Below are 13,166 nucleotides of genomic sequence, written 5' to 3' on the forward strand. Positions count from 1 at the left end.
CCCTGCCCCTGCCCCTGCCCCTGCCCCTGCCCCTGCCCCTGCCCTGCTAGGAACGCACGGAGCTTAGAAGTGCCACACGCTCTTGGCAGGGCGGGAGGAGGTTTCATGTGCTCCCTTGCCCCCAGGCCAATCACAGCCTCGGGTCAGGGGGAGCACAAGAAGTTTCCTCCACCCTGTAGGTAGTGCATAGTGCTTAGAAGTGCCACATGCTCCTGACAGGGCAGGAGAAGACTTTGTGCGCTCCCCCTTCCCCAAGTGCTAATTGGCCTGGGAGCAGGGGGAGTGTACAAAGTCTTCTCCCACTGCCAATGGCATGGTTACCTAGGGAGAACCTCAGGGCGGGGGGGGGGGAAGGTGCTCCTCCACCCCAGACCAATCATGTTCTTTGTGGGGGAAGCAGGGAAGTATCCTGGCCTTGCCCCTTCTGCTTGAGGCCCCACCTCTTCTGTTTGAGGCCCTGCCCCTTTCAGTGTGGCCCGGGGCCACTTCAAAAATTTCTGAAGTGGCTCCTGGCAAAAAATTATTGCCCACCCCTGCATTAAATATATCTTAACAAACTCTTGGCAATGAAATATTCTTTGCTTTTTTGCTTTTGTTTAAGTGAAATTTTTAATTAATTTACTGAAGACCTTTTGGAATAGAATGAAATAAAAATCTTTTTCACTATGAAACCACAACTTGGGGGAGTCTGTTCTACTCTTGGAGAGACTCAGAAGCAAGATTGCCAGATCTCTGTATTACTCTCTCCAAATCTATTCTTGTACTTCCCATAAAAAACATCTTCCCCATGGGGTTATTTTCTATACAAAACCTTCATAGAGAAAAGTTTCTATCTGAGATGAATTCATGTTGCAAATGTGCTACCCAAAGCCTTATACACATGCACATTATACATATGCTAAATATTTTATATATATATATATATATATATATATATATATATATATATATATATATATATATATATATATATATATATATATATATGATGGCCTATATATAAATAGGTTGCACACAACCTTTCTTTTGTAAACAGTCCTTTATAAAATATCTTCTTAGAAACAGACATGGCAGAAAGATACATGACATTTTCCTACCTAGAAAGTTTTATGCAGGAGATATTTTTATGGAGGGACTAATCTTCACTCCAGCAGAGAACTAGCTGCAGAAAACAGTGGTTTCATAATTCAGTAAGTCACTGATTTATTCCTCGCATGAAGTTTAGAGACTGAATTGTCTTCATTGGTGGAGTTTGAAAGTATGCAAGCACAGTTAAGTTTGTGGAATTTACAAGTGCTCTCCATTGTGACTGTAGAGCTTGTCATTACATTCCAAGTATTTCTTTGCAGACCTTACAAGAACCATGAGCAGTGAACAAAAACCTTACTGTTTGTGGATCTTGTAAATGACACTGTCAATATTTAAGACCTTGTAAGCTCCATTGGCATTGTTTAGAGAGCTTGTAAATTCCATCCAAGCAAACCTGGCATTAACAAACTGCACAGAATATTGAATAATGGTTATTATATCCACACACTCAAAAGTTACGGATACTGGAAGGTTTAAACTAGGTCTCTGTATATGTTTTCATTAGAAATCAAGATGTAAAGCCTGTTTTAAGTACTGAGTCAAAGATCATAATCTGTCTAAGGTGGCAGTGAGAAAAACAATTCTTTCTCGGCACCCAAAAGCTAACTAGCCTGATTATGGGTGGTCTGATGACAAACATTAAATGATCCTAGGGAATGTATGTCCCTTTGAAACCTCAGTGTGGTCTCTCCAAGTCAGGACTGAGCTACACTGATGGGGCAGTGTGGGTTTGTTGTAGTTGCCATTTGCCATTGTGTACCTGTCTTGTGGACTATCAAATAAAGTACATCATAGAAACTGTCAAGGCAGTTCTTTCATCAGAATGAAAAATAGCAGTAAAAGCAAAATACAGTAAACTTCCAATAATCCGGCACCTTTGGGGCCCAGGGGGTGCCGGATTATCGGATATGACAGAGTATCAGGAGGTACTCTGGTGGGGGGGCTGTGACGGGTCTGCCGGGACCAGCACTGCGACCGGCGGGGGGCGGGAGGGAGGCAGCGTGGAATGGCACGGTGAGGGGCAAACCCTCCACCGTTTTGTAGGGAGGCGGGGGAAGCCCTGCACACCCACCAGTGACAGGCCAGCTGGGGCTGCAAGCGGCAGTGGCAGACTTGGGGAAGTGGCAGGGCAGAGCAGCTGGGGTGCTGCCAGGTTGGTCCCTCGGTGCCACCCCTCACCTGAGCGGCGCTGCAGGACCAACCCGGTAGCACCCCAGCTACTCTGCTCAGCCGCTTCCCCAAGTCCACCACTTATCATTTTCAGCCATGGAAGACTTGGGGAAGCATCTGAGAAGAGCAGCTGGGGTGCTGCCGGGTTGGTCCTGCAGCGCTGCCCCTCACCTGAGCGGTGCTGCAGCACCAACCCGGCAGCACCCCAGCTGCTCTGCCCCACCACTTCCCCAAGTCCGTCGCTGCCACTTGTAGCCTCAGCTGGCCTGTCGCCGGCAGCTGCGCAGGGCTTCCCCCGCCTCCCTACAAAATGGTGGAGGGTTCGCCCCTCGCAGCTCAGCTCCCCGCTGCCGCAGTGAGGTCTGGCAGACCCATCACAGGAATATAATCCCCTTCCCTTCTCCTCCCCTTCTCTTTCCCGGCCCATGAGCATGCATGGGGCTCACAGGAGCTCCAATTGTCCGGCTGCCTGGAGCACTTCCGGGTTCCAGTTGATGCCAGACTATCAGAAGTGCCGGACCACTGGATGGCGAATAACTGGAGTTTTACTATATTAAAATATTTTGGTAAAAGGATAACACTGTAAGTCTAATGGTTACATTAATATAATTCAGAATTATGGCATATTTAACTAAGTGGTGTCTTAAACCTTTTACAGGAACTTCTGTGGTTCAAGTAACAGCGACTGATGCAGATGACCCTACTTATGGCAACAGTGCTAGAGTGGTTTATAGTATTCTGCAAGGACAACCTTACTTTTCCGTGGAGCCAAAGACAGGTAACTTTCTCAAGGTCCCCCAAAGATAAGTCCACGGTAATGCTGAGATACAATTTATACCACGTCTGAAACTCAAGACGAGATACCTGCTAGTGCAGTCTGTTGTTAGAAAATGAATTGTGGTTATAGTGCTCTTGTTTCCTGATGTCAAGAACATGTTCAGTTTATCATGTAGCAGCATACATTTGAAACATATAACCACTTAAAAATATTGGTATGTCTTGTCCCTCACTTCAGTCTCTCTTGCCCATTACCTCCACAGACTCTGTTCTTTTCCCTGTCACCACCTTTATCTGCTTCCCTTTGTTGCCAAATGCTTCACTGTGCAGTTCAACCAGCCTCCATATATCTGTGAGGCCTGGCCTTGATTGTTTCTTTGAAACCTTGAACATTTCTGGATTATCTCTAGAAGTTCTTAGGTGAGCACTGGTCCCAGGGGCATGTGAGGGCATGTCTACACAGTTGGGCTAAAGTCAAATTAAGCTACACAACTTTGGCTATGTCAATTGTGTAGGTGAAGTCAAAATAGCTTAATTCAGCTTAGGGCACTATCTACAGAGTAGGCAGTCGAAGGAAGAACACTCTTCTTCCTTCAGCTTCCCTTGCTCTTCATAAAATGAGGGTTACAGGAGTCAAAGTAAGAAGTCCTCCAGCTCAACATTGTTTTGAAATAATGGCTTTCTGTGTAGACGTGCTCTTTGTTATTTTGGAATAACATTAGTTATTCCAAAATAAAGCTGCTGAGTAGACATAGTCCAAGTGGTCAGCTCAGGATCAATACATAGCTATAAATCAACTAGGCTTCAGGATTAAATCTTGTTAAAGGTATGGGCGTTTAGGATGGTGCATGGATAGGATTGTGGATTCTCAAGGAAAATGGTTAAAAAATATAGACATTTCTTGATTAAGAGAAAAAATCTAAATTGCCACACCTCTACCTGATACCTCTTTCCACTTTTTCACCATATTAATACAAATCTGTACAACACTATGAGATTGAACTGCAAAGAATATAATTTCTAGCACTGATTTTCAAGGTGTTCTTCACACACCACAAATCGGTGTCATTTGTATTACAGGCAGTCCCCGGGTTACGTACAAGATAGGGACTGTAGGTTTGTTCTTAAGTTGAATCTGTATGTAAGTCGGAACTGGCATCCAGATTCAGCCGCTGCTGAAACTGATCAGTTTCAACAGCGACTGAATCTGGACACCAGTTCCGACTTACATACAGATTCAACTTAAGAACCCCAGGCGTCCCCAAGTCAGCTGCTGCTGAAACTGATCAGCAGCTGATTCTAGGAAGCCCGGGGCAGAGCAACTCTGCCTCGGGCTTCCTGTAGTCAGCCGCTGGTCAGTTTCAGCAGCGGCTGACTTGGGGACTCCTGGGGCAGAGCAGCTCGGGTGCTGCCGGGTTGGTCCAGTAGCGCCAAGGAGCGGTGCTGCGGGACCAACCGGCAGTGCCCCACCTGCTCTACCACAGGCCCCGGGCTTTGCTCCACGTCTCCCTGGTCTGCTGGGCGGGGGGCACTAGCTGCGTCCCCCCCCAGCAGACCAGGGAGACGCGGAGCAAAGCGGCGGAGGACCCGGGCTGGACCGCGGTGCTTCCAGATCAGCTGGGAGCACCGTGGGTCCAGCCCCGGGTCCTCCGCCGCTTTGCTCAGCGTCTCCCTGGTCTGCAGATCTGATCTGGAAGCTGATCTGGAAGCGGCCGGGGGTCCGGCCCCGGGTCCTCCGCTGCTTTGCTCCCCGTCTCCCTGGTCTGCTGGCTCCCCCAGCAGACCAGGGAGACGGGGAGCAGCTTTTCTCGCCCCTGAGGAGGCGGGCAGTGGGACCAGGCGTCCCGCCGCTCCAGTCCTCCGGGGCGAGAAAATCCCCGTTCGTAACTGCGGATCCGACGTAAGTTGGATCTGTGTAACTCGGGGACTGCCTGTACTTAAAAGTAGACTGTAACAAACACTATGATTTACACTTTGGGCCTGTAAGCATTTTCTGAAGTAGAATCTATTATATTCTGTTTCATTTCTTTTTAATCCACATACTGTGCTTATCATTGTGATATTGGTAAATATTTGCCACCAGTTGCTACACAGCTTCTGAAGTTAGAGTTTTCATTAAAGCATTTGTGATACACTGTGTAAGGCATACAGATTAAGTTCTGCCTCCCTGTCTGATTTCATTTTGTACCCCTCTCATTTCTGTGTTTTTATTCCCTTGTTCTCCCATTTTGTAATTGCTCTCCCCTTTGGGTGTCTTCTGACCCCTGATTTCCTCCCCAGAGAGTGAAAATGGAAACTTTCACAGAAAACGTTTCTTTTTTTCCCTTTGACCATGCCTTAAAAATAAGGCATTTGCTTTTGAATTCCCATGTCATCTGCCACTTTTTTATACTCACTACCAAGAAGAAATATTTTTTAAAACAACATTCTTTATGTTTCAGAGGAATTTATGAACTTTTACAGCTAAACTATCATGCAAATGTCCTTACAGTCTTCCTGAAGATTGTGAGCATTAATCATTCTATTACATCAGTTCGAATGAAGACTAAATTAGTAACTTTTACCCCGTCTCTTTTAGTTTGTTTCTGACCCCTATCAATGTAGCATCTGAGTACTTAGCAGTCATTAATGAATTTACCCTCACAAAGCCCCTGTGAAATAGAAAATTGATATTATCCCTGTTCACATTTGGCACAAATTGAAGCACAAAATAAATGATTTACTTAAGGCAGCTTAAGATGTCTGTGACAGTGCTTGGGAATGTAACTCTTCCATGTCTTAGTGCAGAGCATTAATCACTTGGCCATCCTCTCTCCAAGCCATTAACAGTACCTGAATTTATTGAAATTAGCTAGATTATAGAATAACTGCATTCATGTTAAGCGTTTTGTGCCACTGCAGCTATGCCTGTTTCTAAATTGGTACTCTGGTATTCAAAAAGTGTGTAGGTCAATGACTTAGGTCTTGTCTACACTATGGAGATGACCCTCCAGAGGTCAATCTTCTAGCATTCTATTTAATGGGTCTAGTGACCCCCAAATTGAATGACAGCTGAGAGCAGCCCTTGTCGATGTTGTGTACTCATTCTGTGAGGAGTAAGTGAAGGCGACAGGAGCATGTGGTCCAGTATTGTGCATACACACAGGATAGACGCTTCAGTGGGTTGTCTTAAGTCTTAAGGTAAAGCGAATCTAGCTACGCATTTTGCATAGCTGGATGGTGTACTTTATCTACATGACAATTATCTTCCAGAAAGGATGGGAAGAATTGTGACAGTAACTGTGAACGATAGAAAAGCAAGCAAATCAGAACATTTAGAAACAATTTTAAAAGAATATCTTGCAAAATTAAATGTTTCTCTTTTTTCACAAATTTGTTAAAATATAGTTTCATGAAACCTATTTGTAAAGCAAATATATTTGCACAGACATATTTAATGCAGAGGCCAAAAGGAAGAGATGAAAAAACATGTAACTAAACATTTGTCAAATCTCCAATGAAGATATATAGCCTCAAGAGTGCCTTTCCTTTATTTCGATTGTTTCCTTTGTTAGTCACAGTAAGCATCGGTAGAATAAATGCCTGCCTCTCTGGAAATCAGAGTTAGCAGCTGTACTATGTGCCAAATATGAAATATTCATAAAGTCATCATAGTTTGAGAAGGTGTATTTATTGAACTGATGCATATCAACAGAGCAGAATGGAAGAAGCACTGGATTTTTAGCTTTAAAAAAAATCAAACCATAATTACAAATTGTATGTAAATGACAAAGTGGATATAACAATAATATTATTTCATAAATTAAAGCATTTTAATTAATACATCAAAGTTACCTTATTACATGGAGTGCTTTACATGTGGCTACTGTTTAAATCAGGGCTACTCAACACATGGCTCGTGGGCCACATGTGGCCTGCAGACCATTTATTTGCAGTCCGCGGTGCAGTTTGGGTTTATGTGGGACTCAACACAGGGCCTGCAGATGGGATCCTGTGAACATGGCCTCCACTGGGTACACACTCCACCACAGGGAGGTGTCTCGCAGATGAGGTGAGCACTGAAAGACACAAGCAGACAGACGGGCTGCCTGGAACAGACGGGTACAGGGTGCTGGTGTTTCTAGCCCTTAGGAAGGAGGTGCCGGGAGCACTGGGGCATTGTGTGAAAGAAGCTATTTGCATATATTTGCTTATATATTTTCATGTACATGCAATCACACTTAAGTTGCGGCCCTCGGCACGTGCTGTATCATTGTGGTCCCTGGGGCTTCCAAAGTTGAGTAGCCCTTGTTTAAATAAATAGTGGCCAATACAAAATAGCTTCATTTGAATCCATTACTAGGATATGAGATTAATAATATCAAGAATCAAATTGGTCAGTGACAATTTCAAGACATTTGTTAAATTGTCCTCTCCGCTTGGAATTTTGAAAAGCAATAACAAATACATCTTTCTCCATATCACCAAAATAATGGGGAAACAAAGGTGTATGAGAGACTGCATGGCTGAGGAGCCCAAGAATATACATTTGCCAATAACTCTATGAAGTCCATAGAAGACGTTCATAGTACAGTGATGGATGGCAGTAGAAAATCAAAAGACAAAGAGAACTTTCAGCCCATAATACCATTGGTTGAAAATTGCTACCTTTTGGCAGGAGCAGTTGTGGGTTCAACTTAATTACTAGTGAAAAAGTGCCATGACAAAATTGATACTAATTGTCCCCCTTCTTGGCACTCACAGCAGAGATTAAAAAGATTGAATGGACATAGAAACCGACCCAGAAGTAGTTGTTTCAGACCAAGCTTCAAAAACACTGGCAGAATTAGCAGGAGCTTGCACTACCTGGTTGATGTCAATGTAAATGTTTTGCTATGAATAAACTATTTTTCACAATAAGAAAGATACTTCTATATTTGCAGATGCTGACCCATATTGACCTATAAGGACTTTCACTATTGTACCTTACAGTATACTGTAGACATGGAAATACTGGGCTAACTCATCTGTGTCTCATTATGATACTATTATTTGAATGCAAACATAATATTTATATTACTATCTTTACCCATAACTAATGTAACCAATGACATTGTATGTTTTGTTGTTTTCTAGGTGTTATCAAGACTGCCCTTCCGAACATGGATAGAGAGGCCAAAGACCAGTATTTACTTGTTATTCAAGCAAAGGATATGGTTGGACAAAATGGTGGACTATCAGGGACCACATCTGTAACTGTCACCCTGACCGATGTTAATGACAATCCACCACGCTTTCCACGGAGTAAGTGACTTTGTTACAGTTGCTACTATTTCTAAATGTTCTTGCATTCTTTACATTACATGCCATCTGTAAAATGGAGCTTATCATACTTATTTCCACATTTAAAGTGCTTTGATATCTCTGGATAAAAACAAATTTTATATCATGACTAGGTTATATTATTATTGTTAGCAGTAGTTGTAGTAGTATATTGAAAAAATCTGCCTTGTTTACTACATATAAATATTTTTTCAGATCAATTTAAGTAAAGCTATGCACAGCATATACATATATTAATATCTTTGTGCTCTCCCTGTCAAAGGAAAGATAAAAGATTTATAGTGTAGTATTTACTTGCATACACTTCACATTCCTTTGGAATTCAGCAAATTTTTTCTTCTATAGACATTCAGAGTTTCATAAGAAATCAATCTTGGAAGAACCAGAAAGTCATCTGCCCTCAATTTGCTTGTGTTGAACAAGGTGGCTCTTGATTTAAGCAAAAGGAGGAAAGAAACAAGTATATTACCAAATTCAAGCCACCCTGTTTACAAATTACATTTTATCTCATCCCTTTTCTTTCTTTCAGTGCTTTTTCTTGTAACGCCATTGCCATGGGAAATTAAAATAATGTGCAGAATGTGTTCGTGTCCAATCTGGTCTGTTCTCAAGTGTATATGAAAAACAAATATGTCCAAAAGACAATGAAAATTATATTTCCTGCCATCAACTGTTTGTGGTATTAATAGAACAACAGAGAATCTATTTCTAGAGCTGAGAATGATATTGGCTGCACACTACAACTTGGATATCTAGCTACATTGTATATCACATTCTGCTTGAACTACAAGGTTGGAATGTTCAAAGGAGAGGGAGATGCACTTATTGTTAAAGGGTCAGAAACTGAGTCCATCACAAGATCTAGCCATATAGGTAGGAGCAAGGCTTCCTCAAGATTTACAATTATAAAAATAAGGGCTAATATGCATCCTAAGGCTTTTACTTTATTCCCCTGCTATTATAGGAAATATACCAAACATTTTGTTTGCTTGAACCTTTTTAACATGAATTCATCTCACACCTTAATTTAGAGAGTTGCTGTCTAAACAATCCCACAAACCTGGTGGGAGACCGTGGAGGATATTAAAAATGATCCCCTCCATCTTTCACCCAAAAGGACCATTGTTCTGTTTTTCATCTAAGATTTTTTGTGGTACCTGTAACAGAGATGTCAAGTTAATGTTTTAATAGAGGCCATGATCAATTATTCAATTATTGTTTTAAATTTCACAGGGTCATATCAGTATAATGTCCCAGAGTCCTTGCCTGTGGCTTCGGTGGTGGCCAGAATAAAAGCTGTGGATGCTGATGTGGGACATAATGCTGAAATGGAATATAAGATTGTGGATGGTGATGGCCTTGGAGTTTTCAAAATTTCTGTTGACAAAGATACACAGGAGGGAATCATTACAATTCAGAAGGTAACCCTGACTCATTCTTTTGTATCTGTTGTGGAGCAAGACCAGTGTCGTAGGTATAAGGATGAGACTGTATGGTTAAGGTGGGGAGGATTCTCACCTGCTGTTAGAGAGCCATGTTAGCCAGTCTCACTTTGATTTCTGCTTTTAAAAAAAGCCTACACATCATTTGTATTGAAGACTCTACTGATTTTGTCAGGAGGTTAATGTGTTTTTTTTAATTCCCAGGCCCTATAGAATCTGAGAATCTCAGCATTCATTTATAAAAAGTAGATTTCTAGCCCTCAAGGCTGTAGAGAAAAGGTGAACTGAGGGCACTTTAAGGGTACATCTACACTGCATGGCTATTTTGGGATACCAGAGATATCCCGAAATAGCTACCCTGTGTCTGCACAAGCCACCCATTATTTCAAAATATTTTTTGAAATAAAAGGTGTGCTATTTCAGCATCCCGGTAAACCTTGTTGCAAGGGGGCAAGGGATGGCTTGAAATAGCGTATTATTTCAGAATTTGGCACTGTGTAGATGCAGCAAATTTCAAAACAAGCTATTTTGAAATATATTCGAGATAAGATAAGCAATTTGAGTAGCACAAATTGCATATCTTATTTTAAGTTTAGGGTGCTGTGTAGACACGCCCTAAAGGGCCAAGAGCCACAAGTCAAATAAAAAGGATACCAAGTTTATTATTTTTAAAATCTCATGATTGTTAAGCCATTCTTATAAATTTTAGGGACCCAAATTCACAAATACATCTGTGTAGAATCTAGAATCTCCATTCTGTGGGAAATTCCACAACCTATCTTCATGCTGAAGAGGTGATTATTGCATGATATTGAAGTGTAGTGCCTGATCCTGTGAAGGTACTAAGTACCACCTAAAAGCTGCTTCCCTGAAGTCAAAGCAATGAGAGAATGTTCAGCTTCCCCCAAAAAATCAGTTTCTAGCACTGCAACATGACTTGCAAATCTCTTGTTTCAAGGCAGAAGTGATCAAGCACACTTCTTACATCCTGTGCTGATTTCTATTTAGCACATATTTGAAATATATTTAGTGAAAAGTTAGCCTTTTCTTTGTTCAGCAGCCAAATTCAGTGTGGCTTCTTCAGCTTGCTCATTTAATGTCTCCAAGTACAGATCTGGAAGAATTATGCCTGTCCTGGAGGGAGAACATTTGTCAGTGTCACACTGAACAATATTGAATCAGTCTGGGGTCTCTTATGATCCAAGTCAGGAGCTGATGCATATGTTTTAATTTTGCTGTGAGCCTGTAGGCATGGTACTTACACTCAGAGGCTCTCTATTTCAGTGTTGTGCAGAGTGGTGTAAATAACTGCCATTCATTATTATTATTATTAGCTCTGTTGTCATTGGTAAATTTATTGTTGAGTGGTGACCAGCCCTTTTCAGCGCTGAAAATTTGTCCTGAAAAGTGCTTCATTAAGCTTCTGGTGAATTACATTGGAGAGAAGGTTACCAAATTTAAACTCACTCTACTTCTCCAGTCTGTTAACTGTTTTGAAACCTTTCTTGAGCTAAAGAAAAGTGCTGTAATCTTTTAACCTGGACATTCAGACTCTTTTCTCTTATAAGTGTGCTTCCAGCATCACATCAATTTTTCTGCTTTTAGCAGTCTGGCCTCATCTGCAATACCCTCACACAGTCAAATCTGCCCTTGAGGCACAGGGCAAGCTAAGGATCTTCCATGGTGCATGAGCTCCACACTGAAGTTGAACGAGTCAACTCACTGTGGGATGGATAAGTAGGGGTACCTATGCACTGTTGAAAGAGTCTCCTTGCGAAGGTTGCATACCCCACTACAGACAACATTGAGTGGAGAGAAGGACTTGGCAGTGGAGGACGCCAGAAGGTTTGGGGCTAGGATTTCATTTCCCAATCCCCTTTCTCTGCAGTCCACTTATACAGAATTCAGTTATCAGTTCCTATATGCATGTGGAGTGGATTTCTACTGTAATGACAAACACGCTAGCTTACAACTGAATCAGCCAGAGGGTGTCACTGCATGGTAAAATGACTGAGCTCTGCATAGAAGAGTAAGGGAATGAGCACAAGTCTATAACTTGGAACTTGCCTAGTAGCAATGGTATGCAGGAAGTGTTCTAAATAATGATAGAAATGTAGCCGTGGTAGTCTGGTGTAGCTGAAACAAAATACAGGACTATATAGCACTTTAAAGACTAACAAGATGGTTTGTTAGATGATGAGCTTTCGTGGGCCAGACCCACTTCCTCAGATCAAAAAGTGGAAGAAAATTGTCACAACCATATACACCAAAGGACACAGTTAAAAAAATGAACACATATGAAAAGGACAAATCAAATTTCAGAACAGAAGGAGAATGGGGGGGAGGGGAGATAAATGTCTGTGAGCTAATGATATTAGAGGTGATAATTGGGGAAGCTATCTTTGTAATGGGTAAGATAACTAGATCCTTTATTCAAACTCGGGTGTAAAGTGTTGAATTTTAGCATGAATAACAGTTCAGAGGATTCTCTTTCAAGTGCAGTCTTAAAAGGCTTTTGAAGCGGGATGCAGGTAATTAAGTCATTGAGACAATGTCCTTTGTGGTTGAAATGGCAAGAAACTGTTTTTTCTTTGTGATCCTGTCTAATATCTGTTTTGTGGGCATTGATCCTTTGGCGAAGTGTCTGAGACGTTTGTCCAATGTACATAGCAGACGGACACTTCGGGACATGATAGCATAAATTATATTTCTGGATGTGCAGGAATATGTGTTCTTGATCTTATAACTCACTTGGTTAGGTCCAATAATGGTATCAGCAGAGTGAATATGTGGACAAAGCTGGCAACGGGGTTTGTTGCAAGGGACGGCACTAGGGTTGGTATTAGTGTGGTATGTCCTGTGGTTGTTGGTAAGAATCATCTTGAGGTTAGTTATTCATGCTAAAATTCCACACTTTACACCTGAGTTTGAATAAAGGATCTAGTTATCTTACCCATTACAAAGATAGCTTCCCCAATTATCACCTCTAATATCATTAGCTCACAGACATTTATCTTCTCCCCCCCCCCCGTCCCATCCCCCTTCTGTTCTGAAATTTGATTTGTCCTTTTCATATGTTTTCATTTTTTTAATTGTATCCTTTGGTATATATGGTTGTGACTATTTTCTTCCACTATTTGATCTGAGGAAGTGGGTCTGGCCCACGAAAGCTCATCATCTAATAAACCATCTTGTTAGTCTTTAAAGTGCTACATAGTCCTGTATTTTGTTCTAAATAAGTGTGTGTAACTCATTGCTCTCTCCCCCCAAATCAGAGTAAACATTAGGGAACAACATTTTCAAAGACACCTCAACCCAACCTCCAATTTGTTGACCCATAATTTAATACATTAGGGCTGTGTCTAC

At 41.7% G+C, this 13,166-nt stretch overlaps 1 protein-coding gene and 1 long non-coding RNA gene across 5 annotated transcripts in view; one reads left to right on the forward strand and one right to left on the reverse strand.

Moving 5' to 3' along the window:
• The window catches only part of LOC106731765 (uncharacterized), a 59,000-nt gene extending 57,315 nt beyond the window's left edge, over positions 1 to 1,685 (reverse strand). The window contains exon 1 of one of the 3 annotated variants that reach the window (XR_012901565.2): positions 1,098 to 1,685. This is a non-coding gene — a long non-coding RNA (uncharacterized LOC106731765). The remainder of the gene's footprint in view (positions 1 to 1,097) is intronic. The other 2 variants (XR_012901566.2, XR_012901564.2) reach the window with 2 other exon arrangements.
• Positions 1 to 13,166, forward strand: part of LOC102446679 (cadherin-7) — a 117,169-nt gene that overhangs the window by 66,872 nt on the left and 37,131 nt on the right. For both annotated transcript variants that reach the window (XM_006119917.4, XM_075921028.2), the window contains exons 4-6: positions 2,918 to 3,037; positions 8,152 to 8,319; positions 9,592 to 9,779. In XM_006119917.4, the coding sequence (XP_006119979.3) occupies positions 2,918 to 3,037; positions 8,152 to 8,319; positions 9,592 to 9,779 (476 nt within the window). The remainder of the gene's footprint in view (positions 1 to 2,917; positions 3,038 to 8,151; positions 8,320 to 9,591; positions 9,780 to 13,166) is intronic.

This window comes from Pelodiscus sinensis, chromosome 2 (assembly GCF_052426305.1).
Source record: "Pelodiscus sinensis isolate ZL-2025 chromosome 2, ASM5242630v1, whole genome shotgun sequence".
Classification (NCBI taxonomy): Eukaryota; Metazoa; Chordata; order Testudines; family Trionychidae; genus Pelodiscus; species Pelodiscus sinensis.